We start from the raw sequence: 21575 nt of genomic DNA, 5'->3' as shown, positions 1-21575 counted from the left end.
CCTCGTCCCTCTGCTGAACCTTTCCCTGGCCCCTAGGGGACCGGGGGATGAAGCCCTAGGTCTGAGACCCAGTCCCATGTCTTCCCTGCCCCGCCACCTGTCATGCTTCCAAGCCCCGAGGGGGTCCATACCCCTCACGTCTGGGATGACAGACTTGTTGCAGTTTGCCCAGAACTTTTGGGTTTTATCCCTTAAAGTGCAGCACCCCAAGAAAGCCCCCAGTCCCAGGCAAACCGAGGTGGTGTGCCACCTGCCCGCACCTCAGCGCTTTTGCCCATGCTCATTTGTCCCCCCTTAGTTTCTTTATTTTGTTTTTTCTTATAAAAGTATTACTCCTCAATGTAAAACCCTTAACTGAAATATCTCTGGTTGAATCTCAAAGACCCCCCCCATCCTACTCTCCAGAAATACGACCCCACTACTGAAGGGACCCTGCGGCCTGCCTTTCACACCAAACTGCTTGGCCCCCTTGCACACCCTGTTGTAATGGCTGTGTCGTGTCCTTCGGTGTGGAGGGCCATCATTTGCTGTGTACCGTCCTGAGGGACATCGGAGCGAGTCGTGTGTCTTTATTATAATAGCCAGTTCAAGGCCAAAGCTAAACAACACCTCCGCAAACCCTTCCCAGACCCTCGAGGTGGCCTCAGCTTGTTTTCTCCTCACTGTCATTATTGAAATAATAATGGTGACCTTTCATGGAGCGCTCACCATGTCAGGCACTTGACAAACATCACCTCGTTTAATTTTCACAGTATTTCCAGGAAGTGTGGCGACTGTTATCCCCATTTTACAGATGGGGAGACTGAGGCTCACATGGAAGAGAAACCCAAGCCCGCCCTCTGCCACTGCATGAAACTGCCTTTCTGAAGAGTGCACTGGAGGGAGTGGTGCGGGGGGTCAGAGCCGTGTCAGCTGTCCCCTGCCCCCTGGCTGTGAACCAGCATGAGGACAAAGCCCGGGTGGTGTTGATGAAAGGCCAGAGCTGGTAGCCATCCGCTTCTAATCCACTTCCTGCCAGACCCCACAAGTGAGGGCAGGACGGCCTGGTGGGAGGCAAGTGGCACAGTAGCCCCAGATCCAAGGGCCCCTCTACTGGGCTTTTCTGGGCCTGTAAGAGGGGCCTGGCCCCCCAGCAGAAAGCAAGGAGCTCCAGGAGTGGAGATGAGAGGTTGGAGGGGGTGGGATAGGGCCTGGGCTTGCAACAAATCTGAATGACCCCTCAGTCCTCTCAACACTGCTGTGAGGTAGGCATCCTTGTCCCCCATTCCACGGAGGAGGGGACCGAGTCAGCCTCCCAGTCCTGAAGGCCCCTCCCTGCCCTGCCCACATGGCCTCAGGCGGTGGTGCCTCTGGGTTTGGACCAGATTGTGGATGAAGAGATCGGCGGATGACTTGGAGGGACCCTTTGATTTTAGAATGACCTTGGTATCACCCTGGGCTTCTAGGCTAGGCTTATGCAAATTAATGTAGATGTATGCTAATCAGACAACTACCAGGCCTGTTCTAATAGAGCTGCGGGCTCAGAGGTGTAGTGGGATGGATCTGCCCAGAAGGGGTCTGAGGAGTCCCCCAGCTGGGAAGGGTCAGCAGTCACTGGGATGAGGGGTGGGGTTGCCATGGAGACAGAGGCCAAGCCCCAGCGGCTGCCTCCTGTGGGGGCCAGGGCTGGCCCGGACCAGCTCTCTGAGACAGTCTTGGGTCCCCCTTAAGCTCCAGGCTGGTCTCTGAGGGCTAATTACGCACAAGCTAGTGGCCAGCTGCTCCCTGGCTCCCCCAGGCCCAGCTGAGGTACAGGACTGGGCCACAGCAGGAGGGCATAAGGACAGGCAGATGGCAGGCTGGCGGCTGGGGGGCTGGGGAAGCTGTCATGAGGAGGAGTGGGGAGGAGGGAAGGAGATTACTCCAGCAGGGCTATGAGGGGTGAGATTCTCACGGCCAGGGCATGCAAGCCGCCTTGGTAGCCAGGTCTCAGAGAGCCATGTGGTAGGGAAGAGTGAGGGTTTGGCTGCAGTCTCAGCTCTTCTGTATGACCTTGGGCAAGCCCTTTTACTTCCTTTGGCCTCAGTTTCCTCATCCAGCAATGGGGGTAAGTTTAAGAGATGTGAGTAGGAGGGGTAGTATACAGTAGGCGCTCAATAAATGATTCGACTATTCTGAAGCCCATTGAGAGAGGTTATTTTGCTTTGTTTTCTAATGGGAAAGAACATCCCCCTCATCTTGCCCCTCTTCCAATTTCCTGCTCTCTGGGCTGGGGCAGATGTTCTGGTATCTTCGCTGAAGAGGGAACAGGCAGGACTGGCATCCCATGAGGACAGGGACTGGATCTCTACACTAACCACTGATTTCTCAGCTCTTAGCCCACAGAAGGCACGGGAGAGCTGTTTGTAGTATGAATGAGCAAACAGATGTGAAGGACTCAGCATAGCGTTTGGCACTAATAGGAGATTAATCCACGTTAGCTGTTCTGTTACTGCCCATGGGAGCCGGGGCTGGGTGACTCAGGAGGGCAGGCTCTGCCCCTTCCTGAGCCCCTGACGTCCCCGGAGAGAGTTGTGGTGGGTGGGAAGAGCGGTGAGCGTGGAGACAAGGACTTGAACCTGAGCTCTGCCACTTCCTGTCTGAGTGACTTTGGGAGCCTCAGGCCCAGGGTAAGCCTCCTCTGTGAAAGGGGAGGCTGCACTAGGGCTGTGGGGAGCCCTTGCCCCTTGTCCAGCTGAACCCGAGGAGAGGTGGGGACGGATTTGGGTGTAGTCAGGCAGGGGGGCACAGGGCTGTGATGACCCAGGCAGAACCTAGGGAGAGACCTTACCAGGGCCTGGCAGAACCAGCTTTTGGGGAAAAGGGGCCATGAGGCCCTCAGCAGGGGTCACAGGACCCCAGTGCCAGTCCCTGTGCTGATAGGCAGCCTGCAGCGCCTCCAGACCCAGACAGTGATTAGAGCTACGGAGGCCCCCATTGTACAGATGAGAACACTGAGGCCTAGAGGGAGAGACTTGCCCAGGACCCCACAGCACATTCATATCAGAGAAGGAGACCTCAGAGCCTCAGAGCCTCTTCACTGCTTTTTCACATGAATCAACACTGAAAACATTTCTTCCTAACTTTTTTGGAAAATCTTTGTTGTAAAAAATTCCAATATACGGAAGTATGTCTAAGTAAAAGTATATAAGTCTTCCCATGTCCCCCTTCCCACTCCCTAGAGGGGACTTTTCGGGACCTTTGTTGTATGTTTCCCGGGCTCTCGATTCTGCAATTACAGTCACACACACTTCGTGTCTTTCTCATTTTTATTTTTTGGCTTTTTATTTTCTTACACAAATGGAATCCTGTTGTTCCGCAGCTCGTTTGTTTGTTTTTCTTTTCACTTAACAGTGATAACCTTGTCCATTTTCCAGCAGGAAATAGGCTGGGACAGAGAGAGGCAGAAGGGCTGTAGGAGCCCGGGAAGAGACAGGGAGCGTGTGCGTGTGCACGCACACGTGTGTGTGTTAAGGATAGGAAGCAGTCCCCACAGGTCACTACACACAGTGGATGGGGAACCTGGCAGAGAGGCCCCCGTCATCAGCTCCCAGAGGACTGTGGTGTTTGTCCCCAGACTTGAGCTCCCTGAGGAGGGAGCCACAGCAGCCTCTGTCACCATACGCTCTGCACAGGGCCTGGTGCATAATAGATGCTCAAAAAATATTTGTTCAGTGAACTGCTAGGCCAGTTTTCTCCGATCCTGCCAAAGACTACCTGGTCTCTGTGGCTATTTCAACTCATGCTCAAAGGCCATTGCCCTCGCTGGACCCTGGAGCTGGGCACAGAGCTCAGGGAGAGTGGGAAGAGCTCCTCGTAGACAACTCACTGCTGTCAGTGTGCTCGCCTCCCTAATGAGGGGGTTGGACTGGTGGATCTCCAGGGGTCCTCTGTCTGGCTTCAGTCCCACTCCCTCATTTCACGGATGAGGGGCTGAGTCGAGTTTAATTTTGTCAGCTGCCTCAGAAATCCATTGGGAAAAGGGGGGCTTGAGTTGGGGGGTGCAGCAAGGGCTGTTGCCATATACAGAGCACGAGCCGTGTGCCAGGCACTGGGCTGAGAGCCTTGCATGCACCCTCTGAATCTTCAGGACATTTTCCCCTGATTTGCCCAAGGTCACACAGTGTTTCAGAGACTGACTGGGGATGGAACTCAGGTTTGCTGGACCCCAGATGAGGAGCTCTTCCCACCTCAGCCCTCTGTGAACCAAGGTCAGTAACAGCACGAGACTGGACCAAACCATTCTTCAGAGACTTCAGGGACCCCACTCTGGTCATTCCCTCAGATGGCCTGACTTCTGTATCTAAGCCCCGCGGTGACATGGCTGGAATTTTGGCCAGGAAAGTAGTTGACTTGCAGAACTAGCTGGCAAGGGCTTGGGCACCAGAGGCTTCTGATGGGTTCTGTGGCCCAGAGCCCGGCCCCCTCCCCGCCCTCTCCCCTAGCCAGCTTCCTGGGGCTGGGGTGGGCCCATCTGCATCATTCATCCTTTGCCCCCACCCGGTGTTGGGCTCCTGGGGCTGGCGTCTGGACAGACTAGAGCATCCTACTGAGAACAGAGGCAGCCCTGACTCGGGGCTGAAGGTTCCCATGGCAACCGCATCCCCCTTGGCTGGCAGCTACCCGATAAATAAATAATCGGGTGGGGGTGGGGAGCTAAGGGCAGGGGGAGGGGCAGCCGGGGAGCTTCGTGGTGGCTTCGCTTGGGAAAGGAGAGGGGCAGGTTAGGCTTGAGGTAGGCTGGGGGGCCAGGCTGGGCGGGGAGGGGAGCTGGTAGTGTTGTGATGGTGGGGGGAGAGGCCAGCAGCGGGAGAAAGTGGCCAGAGGCAGGAGGAATTCAGAGGAGCAGGAGGGAGACCAGAACCTAAAGTTGAACTTTCTGGCTTTAGCAGCTGGACACATCATGAGGTCCAGACACTGGAAATGGACCGGTTTTGGGCGTATGAAGTCCATAATGAACATCCGATGAGTAGCCGGTTGTAAAGGGGCGGGAGGCACCTGAGGCTTGCTTGGGTGGGCGCGCATCACTCAGACAGAGCATAAAGAGGGCCCAGGAAATGGCCTGGGGGTGTTCTGACACTTAGGGGCCGGCTATGGGGGAGGGTGAGCTGCCTGGGAATCCAGCAGCCGGAGAGGGTGGAGACCGAGTTTCAAGTTGGCACCTGTGGGGTGCCAGGCTCAGGTCTCCCCCCCGGGAAGGCAGTGGGAGCACCTCGGGCAGAAATCCCTGCTCCCGGGGAGTGTACCTTCTCACGCAGGAGTGAGACCATAAAAGGGAGTGGGTAGTAGGTAATCTGTGATCAGTGCCATGGAGAAAGGAAAGCGAGGGGCAGGCAGGGAGTTCTGCAGCAGAATGTAATTTTAAATAATACTAAAGAAGAATCGGAGCGCCCGGCCAGCTCGGTCAGTGGAACATGAGGCTCTTGATCTCGGGGTCGTGAGTTCTGGCCCTGCGTTGGGCATAGAGCTTACTTTAAACACATATATAAATTAGCAAATAATACGGAATCTCTCCACAACCGTATGAGGGAGGTATTGTGAATGATACCCATTCTGTGGGTGAGGAAACTGAGGTGCAGGGGAGTTAAGTGACTGGCCCTGGGGCACAAGACTGTAACTGTGGTTCCGCTCCAAATCGCTGTGTGTATGCGGGCAGGGAGGGCGTGGGGGCCCTTCCACAGTTCGGGCCATGAGAGCCTTGAGATAGATGAGACATTCGCTGGAGGGGGTGGGGAAGGGTTCTCTTTCCTTTTTTAATGAAAGTGGCTTGAGTGTGTTTAGAAGCCAGTAGGAAGGATCCTGGGCGGAGGGAGAGGCTGAGTTACAGACAAGAAGGGTCCAAGGATGGTGTGAGCGCCTGAAAAGACAGGAGATGGGGGCCAGAGTGTAGGCGGAGGCCCTAGTCGGAGGAGGGGGCAGGTGGGGGAGGCCGAGGCCAGGTCCCCTGAGAGTGAGGCTGGAGGGGTCCCAGGAGGGTCGAGGACAGTGAGAAGATCTGAAATGGTCAGTGGGGAAAGTGAGTTCCCCAGAGAAGCCTAGTTGGGTTGTGTGGTGGCAGGGAGACCTCTCAAAGTTGGTGGTTCGGGACCTGCCTCTGTCGCGCCCCAGCTCTGCCTGGGGAGTGACTCCAGTAGCGCTTGGCTGCTTTGCAAGCAGGGAGAAAACTGTTAATTGGGTTTGTGCAGGTGTGGCTTTTCCTGACTGGTGTGATGGGAAGGCAGAAGGGTATGAGGGTCTGGCCTACAGGCAAAGCTCCTGCAGGAGTGCGGGGGCATCACGCGGTCCCAGCAAGTGCAGCAGGGACGTGAGGAACTGGGAGGGGTGGAGGGTGAGAGGCAGCGGCCCCAATGCGCAGGACCCGGTTGGTCACCGTCACCATCAGGGGTGTTGGGAAGCAAGCAGGGGTGGTCCAGCGGGGCTGTCACATGGGTGACTTCGGTGGCGGGGCAGTTATGGCGATGCCACAGTCTGCACAGTGGCCGTGGAGGAGGAGCAAAGGGGGGAAGGTTACAGGGATGGGGTTTGAGAGTGGAGAGGTTGAGGTGCTGGAGGGGGTGGCCCCTGGATGTCAAAGGATGATGGAGGGCTGAAACTCATTTCCGGGGAAGGACAGGAGCTGGGGGCCGGCAGGTGACAAAGTCAGCAGAGGAGAGGTGGACTAGCCCGGGGGCCTGAGCCCCCGGGGCACCTTAGGGACCCCAGAGGATCCCACCTCACCTTTGGGCCCGAGGAACATGAGACGTGAGAGGAGCACAGAGAAAGTAGCATCCTTGGGCGCAAAATGTATGGGTGGGGGGGACCCCTGAGGGAAGGAGCTGAGCCGAGGCTTTAGGGGCACAGGCTGGTTTGGAAGGGCTCGTGAGAGGGGTGGGGGCAGGGTGGAGGGGGTCAGGTGAAGCAGCACAGGGCCTTGAGGAGACAGGGTGGGCAGGGCTGGGGGGCAGGCCTGTGGGACTTACTCTGTGGGTCTGACAGACCCAGACAAGATCTGGGTGACTTGTTCTCATCTGTCACTCCGGGGCGGTCAGGGCGCTCGTCCTGCTTCTCCGGGGTCCTGTGTGGTGGGGGCCCAGGGGCCTCAGCGATTGCCCCAAGCTCTGGGGGCTGCCCTGATGGACAGAGTAACTCGACGGGGCATCTGGGTGGCTCAGTCGGTTAAGCGTCCAACTCTTGATCTCGGCTCAGGTCTTGATCTCAGGGTCATGAGTTTAAGCCTCACGTTGGGCCCCAGGCTGGTGTGGAGCCTACTTCAAACAAACAAACAAACAAACAACAACGACAACAACATGCGAAGCAAAGGCACTCGGACAGGGGTAGTGGCCAGCCTCCCCGATCCCACAGGAGGCTGCATCCGTCGCCCACAGGAGCTTCTTCTGTCCTGGTCCTGGCACACCGAGGAGAGAGACTCAAGACCTCCCTGGCTTACAGCCTGACCAGGTTAAAAACAAACTAACGAAAGGCCCAAAGTCACTTTTTTCCCTCGGTGCACGCGCACTTGACATTTTTTCAAAGGAGTAGGTTGCCCTTGTCTCCACACTAGTCCTCCCGCCAAACTAACAAGACACAACGAAGCCAGTTAGGATTTACAGTCACTGCAGCCCTCAGATGATTGATGCAAGCTCATGCAACCAAATGGGGAAGATAGTCCTCCTGTTTGTTTGTTCTTTATTTGGTAATTAGCTGCATCTCACAGCTGCACAAGCAGAAGTTCCGGAATATCTGACTTGGTTTTCTAATAAAAAATAATAACTTTAGGATTGCAATTCTTTATAAGATGCAGAATCTTGATTAAAAAATATAGATGGAGGGGCACCTGGCTGGCTCATTTGGTAGAACATGGGACACTTGATCTCACGGTCACGAGTTCGAGCCCCACCTGGGGTATAGAGTTTACTTTAAAAAAAAAAACTAAGTTTGGGACCCCTGGGTGGCTCAGTGGTTAAGTGTCTGCCTTTGGCTCAGGTCATGATCCCGGTGTTCTGGGATCAAGCCCCACATTGGGCTCCCTGCTGAGTGGGGAGCCTGCTTCTCCCTCTGCCACTCTCCCTGCTCATGCTCTCTCTCTCCGTCAAACTAATAAATAAAATCTTTAAAAAAACAGAACAAAACTAAGTTTATATCTGGTTGGCTCGGTCAGTTAAGTGTCTGCCTTCAGCTCAGGTCATGATCCCAGGGTCTTGGGATCGAGTCCCACATCAGGCCCCTTTCTCAGCAGGGAGAATGCTTCTCCCTTTCCTTCCGCCCCTCCCCATTGCTCGTTCTCTTTCTCTCAAATACATAAATAAAATCTTTTTTTTTAAAGATTGTATTTATTTATTTGACAGAGAGAGACAGCACAAGCAGGGGGAGGAGGCAGAGGGAGAAGCAGGCTTCCTGCTACGCAGGGAGCCTGACGTGGGACTCGATCCCAGAACCCTGGGACCATGACCTGAGTTGAAGGCAGAAGCTTAACTGAGGGAGCCACCCAGGTGCCCCATAAATAAAATCCTTTAAAAATATATTAAAAATATTAAAATAATTTTTTAAAAAACCAAAGTTTAGGGGCGCGTGGGTGGTGCAGTCGGTTGAGTGGCCGACTCTTGGTCTCGGCTCAGGTCGTGATCAGCAGCCCTGAGGTCAGGGTGACCATGCTGACTGCACTGGTGTGTGGCTGTCTGCTTCCCACCCATCTCCCCCACTAGACTGAGTTCCCGGAGGGCAGGGACCAGAGCTTACTCCCTTCTGCACCCCCGCTCCAGCACGGGACCTGATGCAGACCACGTGTTCTGTGAACAAGTAGCTAGACGGTGGCCCCTGGACAGATGAGTGCAGGTCCTGTGTCAGAGGGATGGAGGGAGGGTGAAGGGAGTCCAGAGTGATGGCTGACAGTGACTAAACTGGCCAGCGCTCCATATTCAGGGGGAAGAGCCCATCCCTTAGGGTCAGTCAGGGAGGTCTTCCTGGAAAAGGAGGGAATTGTGCCTTACGTTGAAGACCATGGAAGACTTGGGTATAGGAAAAAGAAATGAAGGCAGGACTTCAACTGTTGTTTTAGCCACTTGGGGGAGGAGCTGGCTGGGGATAGAGGAGTGTGCCAGCTCCCAGCAAGCCTTTGGTGCCCAACCAAGAAGCTTCCACTGTTGAGTCTTCTGCTAATTAGCCGCCATTTTTTCAGCCTAGCTGTCCATTAGTCTATGTGATGTCTCCATATCCTCACAACAACTTCTCAGGGGAAGGATTGCCTTCCCTGTTTACAGTTGAAGAAATAGTCTCAGAGAGAGAAAGTAACTTGAACTAAGTCACACAGGACTGCAATTCGAACCTGAGTTTTAGTGACTCCAGAGCTTTTTGTGGTAGCTATCCCACTGCTCGCTTCGTCAGTGAGGTCCCTGAGAACCCCTCTGGGTTGGAGCGAGGGCCAGGGGCAGGGGGATATCATGTTTTAGGTGAGCACTTCCAGGCAAGATGTCTGCCCAGCTACACTATGAGCCTGGGCAAGTCTGTCTCAGCCACGTCCTCTGTCCTCTGATGGCAGCCCCCTTGCCAGGACCAGAAGCCAGCTGAATTGAGAGCATCAGGTGGACCCCAAACCACACCAGGGCTCCCCAAGGCCTGGCAGAGTCAGGGTGGAAAGGAGAAGAGCAGAAGTGGGGTTAGGAGCTGTTGGGAGCAGGGAGCAACCTGGGGAGTTTCTCCCCCAAAGTCAGCAGACCATTGGAGTCAAAGCTGGAAGGACCCTTAGAGGTCGTGTAGTCCCGTGGTCTCTTCTGTATGGAAGAAAGAGCTTGAGACCCACTGGGGAAGGTGGCCTGCCCCAGGTCCTGCAGGAGTCTGTCAGACTCTCAACCAGAACTCACACCTCTTAACTCCCAGGCCAGTGCCAACAGGGAAAGGTGATGAGTTCGTGCCAGGATAGGACAGGTGGCAGAGAAAAGCAGAATGACTGCCTGGCGCTGCCGCCTACCTGCTGTGTGACCTTGGGCAAGTCACTTCCCTTCTCTGAGCCTCACGGTCTGTTGCTTCAGAATGAGATCACGGTCTCAGCTCTGCCTTTCTGCCAAGGAGTAGCTAGTGAGCAATGAACTTGGAAAGCTCTTTACAATCCGCAGGGCCCTGCAGGAGGAGTCACCAGCAAGAGGCAGCCCAGTGCCAGGTGGGTGGGAGCCAGGGCTGGGCCCGCAGCTTCCTGGGTCTCTGCCCAAGCTTTGCCATCTGTGTGGTAGCGTCAGCCCCACCTCCTCCTGCCTCCCTGACAGGAAAACGGCTTCTGGTATCTTCTCAATCAGAATCTTCCGTCCCTTCCCAGCCAGATCCTCTTCGCTCCCCTTCTATCTTAATCGGAACTTTTGGTGGCAAGTGACAGAAACAAGGAGGGAGAACTCGTTTTTGGCATGGATAGATCCTCAGACCTAAAACGATGTGTCCTGGGCACTCCCCTTGCTTGTTCACTCTTTCTCCCTCTCTGTCCCTTTGAGATGGCAAAGACGGCCACCAACAGCTGTGAGTGGCACTGTACCCATTCAGATACCCTGGCAGATAGCACGTCTGTCCTGGCTGCTCCAGCAACTCTCCAGGGGGACTCTCGGGCACAGACCACAGTGCCCAGCCCTGACCAGATCCCTGTGTGTCTGTTATCTGGTTAGGACTGCGTCATGGGCCCACTGCTGAAATTAGAAGTGGGCTCAGGGGGCGCCTGGGTGGCACAGCGGTTAAACGTCTGCCTTCGGCTCAGGGCGTGATCCCGGCGTTATGGGATCGAGCCCCACATCAGGCTCTTCCGCTATGAGCCTGCTTCTTCCTCTCCCACTCCCCCTGCTTGTGTTCCCTCTTTCGCTGGCTGTCTCTATCTCTGTCGAATAAATAAAAAAAAATAAAATAAAATAAAAAAAATAATAAAATAAAAAAAAAATAGAAGTGGGCTCAACCCTCCCCCCCCAAGCCACATGGACTAAAGGTCCCAGAGGTGGTTCCCGAAACAAAGAGATGGGTTCTGTCACCAGGAGAAGAGGTATTGGACAGTCAATAACAATGGATGTCATTGGTACCTTTGTTCTTAAGTGTATCAGCTGAGGCATTGAACCAGGGGCTCCTGGAAAGGGAGGATTGATGGAGTCCTGTATCCGTTAGCTTTTGCTGGGTAACAGATCATCCTAGAGCAGCCGTTTTAAACAGTCATTTGATTTAGCTCTTGATTCTGTAGGTCAGCTGGGTGATTCTTCTGGTCTGGCTGCATGGTTTTGGCCAGTGCCCTGGGTTGGCTAGCGTCGGAATGATCTAGGATGGCCTCACTCACATGTCTGATGGTTGATGGGCTGTCATGGGGGGGGGGTTGGTTCTCCTCTCCTCCTCCAGCGGGTCACAGGGGCTCTTCCACATGGTGTTCTCTGTGTTAGGCAGGTGGGCAAGCTCCAGGGCACAAGCAATTTTTTCAAAAGGTCTTCACTTGCACTGTGCTTCGTAAAGTCCCATTGGGCAAAGCAAGTCACAGGACCAAGCACAGACTTAGTGTAGAAGGGTACTGCCGAAGAGCATGGAGACCGCGAGAGAAAGAACTCAAGGTCGATTCTGCAAACTACCACAGCTCCCTTGGGGAAGGGGAGTAAAAAAAAAAAAAAACAAAAAAAAACAAAAAAAAACCCTTCTCTGCAGCCCATGGATTCCACGGGCCAGGACAACCTCCAGATAGCAGTCCTTGGAAGAGGGGCCTCAGGTGCAGGGACTTTCCTGGGCCCTTCAGGGCCATGACTCAGCCCTTGGCCAGGGCTGGGGGAGGCACTCTGGGTCCTGACTCCTCCTGCTCCGAACCCCACCTGGGGCAGGGGCAGGTGCTAACGCGGAGGGCCTCTTGGCAGGGAGGAAGGTGTTCTGAACCCCACCTCCCTTCTCCTGTTAGCTCTCCCCGAAGGGAGGACCAGGACTCCGTCTCAGTTCATCCCCGCAGATTTGCTTCCATCGGCCCATCTCCCTGTGGTCTTGCGGGGCTGGGATGGCTCTGACACTTGTGCACGGTCAGGCCGTGGTGCCTCGTCGCCATGGTAACTGGTGTCACCTGCTCCGCCAGGTCAAGGAGGAGTCCCTGTCCTTCCCTTTCAGGCGGTGACCATGGCCTCGGCCTGCTCTCTCCCACAGGTCGCTGCCCTGGAGCGACAGGTGTTTGACTTCCTGGGCTATCAGTGGGCCCCTATCTTAGCCAACTTCCTGCACATCATGGCGGTCATCCTGGGCATCTTTGGCACTGTGCAGTACCGCTCCCGGTACCTCATTCTGGTATGGCTCCCTCGGCCCCTCCCATCCCCCCCGCCCCCGGGCGCCCAGACCCCTGCTCTGTCTTAGGTCCAGCTGGCTGGCGGGGTGGATGCCCAAATCCCAGTGCTTCTTGCTCAGCAGAGAGACGAGATCGGTATTTTCCCTAAAGGATATCCTCGGGAAGAATCCAAATATTAACCAGCTAGGTCATTTAGTGAGAGCCTACCATGTGCAAAGCACACTGCAAAGAGTTTCGCATGTTTTACTTACCTTTACAACAGCCCTGCAAGGGATATCTTACCATCTCCATTTTCCAGATGAGGAAACGAGGCTCAGAAAGGTTATGAGGCTTCCTAAGGTCACACAGCTAATAAGTGGCAGGATTGGAGCCTCAGATCCAGAGGGAAGGCTGAATCAGTAAGCCCTTGGAGGGATGGACTTCACTTTCTCTAGTTTCTCAGGTTGCTTTCAGAAGGCTGGCTTGGCTTTGGTCCTGGGCTATTCAAGAATGTGGTCTGGAGTGGCAAGTGGGGCTTTGAGGTCAGTGCCTCCTGTGCTCTGACCCCAGGAACAGATTGCGTCCCTGGTTCCCTCCTCCTGCTTCCTCTTCCCAAGCCCTCATCCTTGATGGTCTCTGTTAAACTCCTGTTTTCAACTAGGCTCACCCCTCTCCCATCTCCCCTGCTCTTCCTCAGTGACCCATTCACATGCCTTTTTGGAGGGAAAGGCTTCTCAGTACCCTTACTGCATATACGCTTGACACCTGTGAAAACGAGGACACGCTTTGCCAAGCTCCTGCCACAGCCCATTCTGGCTGGCTTTTGGGCTTCGCCCACCTCCCCCAGGCTGAGCTCCCAGGAACTGGGTGGGCGGGGCCCTTCCAAAGCTCTGTCTCACCTGGGCTGGGAGAATCCTTCTCTCCACCTCTCAGGAGGGCCCCAGGCACTCCTCTAAGCAGCACTGTGTGCCGGCTGACAGCCCTGGAATTGCAGGCACAGGACTTGGGTGGAAATACCCCGCTCCTCTCCAGCTCAGTGGAGCCAGGCTGTATCTGCTGTTCTCTGCAGAATATGCATCGGATTAAGCTGCCAGAGGACTGGGGCTTAGGAGCAACCCTATCTCTTCCTAGCTGTGTGATCTTGGAAAACTTAGACCTCCTCTCCAGGGCTCGCGTTGGTTTTCTTTAGAGAAAGAACAGTGCCTTCCACGCAGGGCTGTTGTAAGGACCAGGCGGATGAAATAATGATCTAAAGTGCTCTGTGAGAGAGATGGTGTCATCACTTCCCCTTGCAAAGGTCTCCTCAGTCCCGGCGCTCTGTCTCCACGGACGCGCCCCATCCCCACTCCCCCAGGCCTGATCCTGATCCCACCTCTCCTTTGCCCAGTACGCAGCCTGGCTGGTGCTCTGGGTCGGCTGGAATGCATTTATCATCTGCTTCTACCTGGAGGTTGGACAGCTGTCCCAGGTAAGCCTCAGGCCGGCAACGCCAGAGGGCAGAGCCTGACCTACCCCATCCCCTACCCTGGGGGCTCCTAGTTTGGTCTGGGGTGTCATCTCTTGAAGAGACCTCCCTCTACACACCCAAATAATCTGTGCTCCGCAGACTCTCCCCCCACATTTTTGTTTCTGGCATCTTCTTTTTTTTTTTTTTTTTTTTTTTAAGATTTTATTTTTTTTTTCGACAGAGATAGAGACAGCCAGCGAGAGAGGGAACACAAGCAGGGGGAGTGGAAGAGGAAGAAGCAGGCTCATAGCGGAGGAGCCTGATGTGGGGCTCGATCCCAGGGCTCTGGGATCACGCCCTGAGCCGAAGGCAGACGCTTAACGACTGCGCCACCGAGGCCGCCCCTGTTTCTAGCCTCTTCTGCACATCTCAGAAACAAATGAGCAGATAAAGCTGAGGGGCCGTGAAGATGGGCTGGAGTCCCACTTGATCACAAGCTCAGTAGAAACCAACCACTTGTATTGGCCCTGAAAAGTGCTCTTGGGCCCCCCACACGAGTTCAGTGCAAGAGAGGTGAAAATGCCATGCACTTTGTACTGCTTAGGCCACAAAGATTTGAGTCCAGTTCGGATCAATATTTTCAGAAGGGAAAGAGATGAAGTAGACTTTGGGGAAAATCAAGTGGACCAGGTCCCATGCAGAACTATTGAAGAAAGGGGAAGTTTTTAGCTTGTGGAAGAGCAAGCCCAGGGCACACAAGTTCTATTTTTAGTATGTAAGAGGGGAAATATATGAATGGGAGCACTGGCTTTGTAGTTCTGCTAGATCTAAATCCCGGCTCCAACATTTCCAAGCTGTGTGACCCTGGGCATGTGGCTTACCCTCTCTGAGCTTGAGTTTCCCTGTCTAATGAGTGCAGATAACCATTTAATGTGGTTGCCAAGGGGATGAAATAAGATTATACATCTCAGGGCTTGGCACCCACTCAGCACTCAGTGAATACTTGTTAACAGGCTGCATGAGTGAATGGATTGATACACACAGAGATTCACGCCGTAGGTGAGAACCTCTGATCTAGGCCAACCCCTTCTCCATTTCAGATGGGGAGACCAAGGACTAGAGAGGACAGGTTTGCCCAGGGCCACACCCAGAGAGCAGTGGAGAGGCTGAACAGGCTGCGAAGGGGTCTGTATTGAGGGTTTCACCCATGGCTGGAAAACCGGACTCAGTCACTGTTAGTGTCCCTTCCATCCCTGGAACTTTGGAGCCCCTGTGGGTCAGCACCAGCTGTGTGAGACCTGTGTAGTGATCAAGTGCCACCTATTGGCCAAATATAGACTTGCAGAAACAGACTCCCTCTATACCCTTCAAATCAACCCAGGCGGCTGCTACAAAAGTCCAGGTGTGATGGAGATCTTATATAAAGTTTCCTGGGGCCTGGGGTAGATGCCCCCCACCCCTGGCTCCAGCTCAGTATCCTAGGCCCCTCTGCCCCCAGGACCGGGATTTCATCATGACATTCAACACGTCCCTGCACCGCTCCTGGTGGATGGAGAATGGGCCAGGCTGCCTGGTGACACCTGTCCTGAACTCCCGCCTGGCCCTGGAAGACCACCATGTCATCTCTGTCACCGGCTGCCTGCTTGACTATCCCTACATCGAAGCACTCAGCAGTGCCCTGCAGATCTTCCTGGCTGTGAGTCCTCCTGTCCCCCCTTAGCCCACACACTCCCAGAGGTGGAGTCCACCCCAACCTCTTTGTTTAGCTCTAGTTAAGAAGGGGAGAACCTAAATCTTCCAGCCTGCCTGTGCTTCTGCCTGGCTCCAACTCCATATCTTGTATCTCCTCCCTTCACCCCTGCCCCAGCTCCCATTCCAGGAGTGAGCAGGTTTAATGAATAGGATGAGTCATCAGACTGTGAGTCAACCCAGTCTCCAGTGTATCCGCTGTGTGACCTTGGACAAGTCATTTGCCCTCTCCAAGCTTATATGCTTATTCACAGAAAGGCATGACCACAACAACTGTATAGAGTTGTGAGAGTTAAAGAAGAGTGGCTCCAAGATAGTAATATAGTACCCAGTCTTGCCCTCAGCACTCCGTACACCCAAAGCCACATAATCTTCATTCTTCTTAACAAGTCAGTAAAGTATTGCCCAGGTCCAGCTGGGAAAACCGAGGCTCAAAGAGGTAAAATAATGACTTGTCCAAGTCTGCTCAAAGAGCAGAGAATGGAACCAGGTATGTTTGACTGTAAGGCCCACTCATTTAACTTGAAGTTGTTATGAGTTGACCTTCATCCTAGCACGTCCCCGCCGCTCCCGTCCTACTGGGCCAGGCCAGGCAGGGCGTAGAGGAAGAGCTTCTGTCTTCTTTCCTTCCACCCCCAGCTGTTTGGCTTCGTGTTCGCCTGCTACGTAAGCAAAGTGTTCCTGGAGGAGGAGGACAGCTGTGAGTGCCGATCCCCTGGGGAACAGGAAGCCTGGCCACACACCACCCCGTGCTTTCAGCACCCTGGACAGAGCCCGGCGAAGCCTGGGCGGGAGGGAGACCTGGGTTGGCCAACTGGCTCCTCTTGGTGGGGAAGAGGCGGCCCGGATGGTGGGGGTCTGCATAGCAAGCGCATTCTGGGCTGTGACCCAGAGGTCCAGGTGCCCAGTGCAGGCTCCAGCACTGCTCTCCACCCACTCCTCTTAAGTTCTGTCCCTCGGAGGAGTCCCACGAGGCTCCCCCATACCAAGCACTGCCCACGCCCAGCCTCGTCCCCCCACTACCCTCCACCCCCACCTCCCACGTCTTGCCCCCTTAAGTGGCTCAAGCCCTGCTCCCTTAAAGGACCGTCCACCTCCGAGGCTCTCTATCCACTTGGGCTTTGGCCCACTCTGGCTGAGCTCCTGCAAGTCCCGCTCCCCGTAGATCCCGCGGCAAAGCCCTGCCCTAAGGCCCTGTACTGGGACCTGGTCCTCAGATTCTTCCTTTTCAGGACCCAGCCTCCCCTAACTCCTACCCCACAGGCCCATCCTAACTATGCACCACCTCCCCTTCCGCAGTTGACTTCATCGGTGGCTTTGACTCCTACGGATACCAGGCGCCCCAGAAGACGTCGCATTTACAACTGCAGCCTCTGTACACGTGGGTCATGGCGCTGGGCGGGGCGGGGTGGAGGGACTGGGGCGTTGCTGTAGGGGGAAGAAGGGCGGGAAGGGCAGCCGGATGTCTCTGCCCCCATACTTTCAGGGTCCACTTCCCTAACCTGCCTCTGTTTCCTGCAGGTCGGGGTAGCTTCTGTCCCGCGCCCATCCAGCTACCGCGAGCTTGCTGGCTAGACTGAAGCCGCGGGCGCGAACTCGGGCCGAAATAGCAGGCGCGCCCCCTGGCGGCTGGCGAACCTACTGCAGCCTGCGCCGGCTGGGACGGCCCCGGACTTGGACTTGGCCCTTCGCAGCCTGACTCCAGGGGTGGGGGCGGGCCGCGCGGGGGAGGGGATCGCGGGGTTTGTATTTTTTTTATCTCAGCCTTGGCGTGCGCTGGGGCCTCCCTCCCTTCTCCAGCCTCTCCCTTTCGAAACCCTTCACCCCACTTCCGGTCCCCTGTCCAGAGAGAAATGGCATTCACCCCATCTCCCCACACTCACCAGCCCTGGGGAGAGTTACTGTGAACTAGAAGCAGGAGTCCTGGGTTCCAATTGCAGCTCCGTCACTGACTCTCTGTGTGACATCCAGCAAGGCCCTTGCCCTCTCTGGGCCTCAGTTTCCCTCAATTAAAATAATCTCTTAGCAGATGGGGCTCTTTCCAGCTTTTTCATTTGACTCTTAATTCCCCGGGCTAGGCTGGGATTATAATTCCCATTTTGGAGATGTGGAAACTGAGGCCCGGAGATATGAAGCGATTTGCTTGAGGCCACACATCAAGGCTTTTGGAGGAGGCAGGACTTGAACACGGCATACCTTCTGTAGTTTCGGATTCCAAAACCCAGGGCCTGGTCTCTGAATGCCACTGCCAAGCCCCCATCCAGCTGGGACACTCTAGAACTCACGTGATCTACACCACACACTACCACCCCCACTGGCCAGCGCCTCTCTTGAAGCAATATACCTGTTCCCGTGTTGGGAGCCAGACGAACAGAGCCCAGAGCCCTGAATTCAGCCTGACCCACAGGGAAGCCCTCCTAGACTCGGCCCCTGTCCACCCTTGGCCAACCTTTCAAGCTCATTCCAGTAAGGGGTGGGGGAGCCTATCTCAGCCGCCCACCCCCTTCCAGGTCCCTGAGGCCGGGTCTGCTGCAGCCATGATCCTCTGTCCCCTCAGCAAGTCCACCAACTCCTGATGGCTCCATCCACCTCACCTGTTGAAAGACTTAGGGCTCCAGAATGGAAGACAACTGGTCAGCACCTCCCGATCTCCAGTTTTCAAAGGTCACCAGCGTTTATGACCCCTCCAATGTCCAAGAGAAACCTCTAACAACCCCAGAAGGAGTTGTGAAGAGGCAGACTGGGAGTGTGGGTCGTGGTGTGGGGTCGGGAGGGCCAGCACCCTTGAGAGCACAGATGAGAGCTCGTTCTCCCCATTGCCTTCCATAGACACCCCTGAGGACCTTTCTTCCTGTGTACTGGCTGTGAGTCCAAGGGCAGGAGAGGCAGGTCTCAGCTTCCCTGCCTGTGAAACGGGAGTGGCCCTGGATTAGGAGGGGGGGCAGGAGGCGTGGGGGAACTGGAGGGAAACACAGATGGTTTGTACACCTGAGCCCATCCATGGTGACCACTCCACTCCTCGCTCTCTACCCTCTGATCTTGCCTTCCCTACACCTGAGGCCAAAGTATCCTGAGCTAGGACCCCACCCTGCTATCTCCTCTGCGGTGCTGTGCCAAGGAGCCAGCCCCAGGAGTTCCACGGCTCACCCCTGAGGTCCCATATGGTCTGCCCAGGTAGCTAGGGGTTCCGCTCAAGAAGGGGGCGGACCTGGCTGCTATCCGGCCACCGGGCCAACTCCGGCCTCCAGCCCTCTCCTCCCACCCCCCTCCCCGGCCTCCTTTCTACTCAACGGGTTTAGCCACTGGTGCTTTGAAGCCTTTTGTTTTTATAAGATGGTTTTTTGCAAGGGACCAAGTTTTTTTCCCACTGGGACCTTGCAAGGCAGGGAGTGTACCCTGGTTTCTGTGCAGGTGGGTTCATTAAAGATGGTGTTTTCTTCTCTATCATCCTGTCCTTCTGACCTGTGAGTCAGCAGGGTCCCTGCTGGAGGGTGAGCAGGGGCTGGGAGTCAATGTCATCATCATTGTCATTCCTGGGTCTTCTGACTGGCTGTGTAGCTTTGGGAAGTCACTCTCCTCTTTCCTTATCCATAAAATGCAGAGGTGGGCCTCCATCAGTGGGTTTCCAAACCTGCCTCGCAATCCCTTGGAGAGCTTTCTATTTATTTTTCTGATTAAGTGGATTGTAAGTTTATGCTTCCAAACATCCTTTGCATCTCAAATCTGCCCTCTTCCTGCCAATTCGGTTCCTGACTTAGAATGAGCTGGCAGACAATGCTTTACACGTAGATTCCTGGGACATCCTGGATCTTTTCTGGCAATTCAGCCAGAATCGGTATTTGGAATATTTAAAATTTTACTTACTTTCGTGAATAGATAATATGTGTATATGGTACAGAATTCGGAAAGTTTCAGGGGTTTATGTCTTTTTATCTATTTTTCATACCTTTTCGAAGATAGAATATTCTTTGTTAACTTACAGAAATATTTTTTCCCCTCTTCCCACAAATGGCAACGTGCTGTACCCGATCTTCACCTTCCTCCTGCTGCTTCTACTTAACTCCGAATCTTGGAAACTTCCCCCAGTCATACATGTGAAGCTGCCTCCCATTCTTCCTCCATGGTGATTTGGTAGAATTAGGACTTGTGTGAAGATTCCCAGGTAATCCCGATGTGGCGAGGGGCTACGAACCAGACAGTCTACACAAGATGCCCTGGGTTCATTACGCAAACCTCTGTGGACCGCTCCAGGTCATGGAGTTCGGAGGAAAAGAAATCACAGACAACCCTTCAAGGAGTTTATGGTTTAGTTTAAGTTTAGGAGTTAAGTTTAGGAGTTTATGGGAACCCACAGGACGGGGCCGCAAAAGGCTGAATGCCACTGGCAGGTGGTCAGTGCTGAGGACAGGGTGGAGTGAAAGGCGGTTGTTACTGAGAGCTCAGGCGAGAGGCCACCTGAGTGTCCTGGACAGGGACACCAGCAGGAGCACAGATGTGGAGGGAGGGGAACACGTGGTGTGGGGGGAGGGGAAGAATAGCCGGGGACAAACTGGTTGGAGGAAACTCTGATGGGGAATGTATTCATTTCCTATTGCTGTCATAGATTACCACAACATTAATGTCCTTTTTTTTAAAAAGCTGTTTTTAATTATTCTTTGAGAAAGAGAGAGAGCAGGGGAAACAGCAGGCAGAGGGAGAGGGAGAAGCAGACTCCCTGCTGAGTTGGGAGCCCAATGCAGGGCTCGATCCCAGGACCTGGAAATTATGACCTGAGCTGAAGACAGATGCTTCACCATCTGAGCCACCCAGGTGCCCCGACAACATTAGTGTCTTAATACAAATGTATTGCCTAATGGTTCTGTAGGGGTCGGACATGAGTCTCACTGGGGTAAAATCAAGATGTCTGGAGGGTTGCATTTCTTTCCAGAAGGTCTAGGGGAGAATCCATGTCCTTGCCTTTTCTAGCTTCTAGAGGCTCCCCCCCCCCATTTCTTGGCTCGTGGCCCCTTCCTCCATCTTCAAAGCTAGCAATGTCTAATCTCTCTGACCCTCCTTCCATCATCACATCTCTGCCCACAGCCATGAAATGTTCTCCACTTTCAAGGGCTCATGTCATTAGGTCGGGCCCAACCAGATAATCTGGGATCATCTCCCCATCTCAAAGTCCCTTTTGCCATGTAACACATGCACGCATTCCAGGGGTTAGAATGTAGACGCCCTTGGGAGCCGTTATTCTGCTTTCCAGGATAGGGGTTGTATCCAGGTTACAGCAGCCCTGATGTCAACTCGGAGCACATCAGCCTGAGTGAGGCAGATGGGAGCTGCTGAAGGGTTTTGAGCAGAAGCTACTCCGCTAGAGCTGCGTTTATGGGAGAAGATATTTGCAAATGACATATCTAATAAAGGATTAGTATCCAAAATACATAAAGAACTTATAAAACTCAACACCCCCAGAATAGCTAATCCAGTTAAAAAATGGGCAGAAGACAGGAGTAGACATTTTCCCCAAAAAAGACAAACAGACACACGAAAAGATGTTCAACGTCACTCATCGTTGGGGAAATACAAACCAAAACTACAATGAGACCACCTCACACCTGTCAGAATGGCTAAAATTAACCCAGGAAGCAACAGGTGTTGGTGAGGATGTGGAGAAGGGGGACCTCTTTTTACACTGTTGGTGGGACTGCAGGCTGGTGCGACCACTCTGGAAAACAGTACAAGCTTCTTCAAAAAGCTAAAAAAGAGCTGCCCTACGACCCAGCAGTTGCACTACTAGGTATGTACCCAAAGGATACAAAAACCCTAATTTGAAGTTTTTATCAGCCTCGTCCACAATAGCCAAATGATGGAAAGAGCCCAAATGTCCATCGACTGGTGCATGGATAAAGAAGATGTGGTGTATATGTGCGATGGAATACTACTCAGCCATAGAAAAGAACGAAATCCTGTCATTTGCAACAACACAGATGGAGCTACAGAGTATAATGCTGAGCAAAATAAGTCAAAGAAAGACATGCCATATGGTTTCACTCATATGTGGAATTTAAGAAACATTAGAGCTGTCCGGTAGCAAGAACTGGCAGGGCTGGAAGCGGGGGGTGAGGGAGGACGGCAGGAAGCAGTGTTTTATCTGGA

At 54.1% G+C, this 21575-nt stretch overlaps 1 protein-coding gene across 2 annotated transcripts in view; it reads left to right on the top strand.

The window, feature by feature from the left end:
* Positions 1 to 19088, top strand: part of NKAIN1 (sodium/potassium transporting ATPase interacting 1) — a 40253-nt gene extending 21165 nt beyond the window's left edge. Inside the window, exons 2-7 of one of the 2 annotated variants that reach the window (XM_034648181.1) lie at positions 12127 to 12264; positions 13629 to 13709; positions 15187 to 15384; positions 16077 to 16137; positions 16737 to 16818; positions 16959 to 19088. In XM_034648181.1, coding sequence (XP_034504072.1) covers positions 12127 to 12264; positions 13629 to 13709; positions 15187 to 15384; positions 16077 to 16137; positions 16737 to 16818; positions 16959 to 16968 — 570 coding nt within the window. In that variant the 3' untranslated portion in view covers positions 16969 to 19088. The remainder of the gene's footprint in view (positions 1 to 12126; positions 12265 to 13628; positions 13710 to 15186; positions 15385 to 16076; positions 16138 to 16736; positions 16819 to 16958) is intronic. The other variant, XM_034648189.1, reaches the window with a different exon arrangement.
* Positions 19089 to 21575: the final 2487 nt, after the last annotated feature.

This window comes from Ailuropoda melanoleuca, chromosome 2 (genome assembly GCF_002007445.2).
Source record: "Ailuropoda melanoleuca isolate Jingjing chromosome 2, ASM200744v2, whole genome shotgun sequence".
Classification (NCBI taxonomy): domain Eukaryota; kingdom Metazoa; phylum Chordata; class Mammalia; order Carnivora; family Ursidae; genus Ailuropoda; species Ailuropoda melanoleuca.
This window is presented reverse-complemented; position numbering and strand designations above follow the sequence as displayed.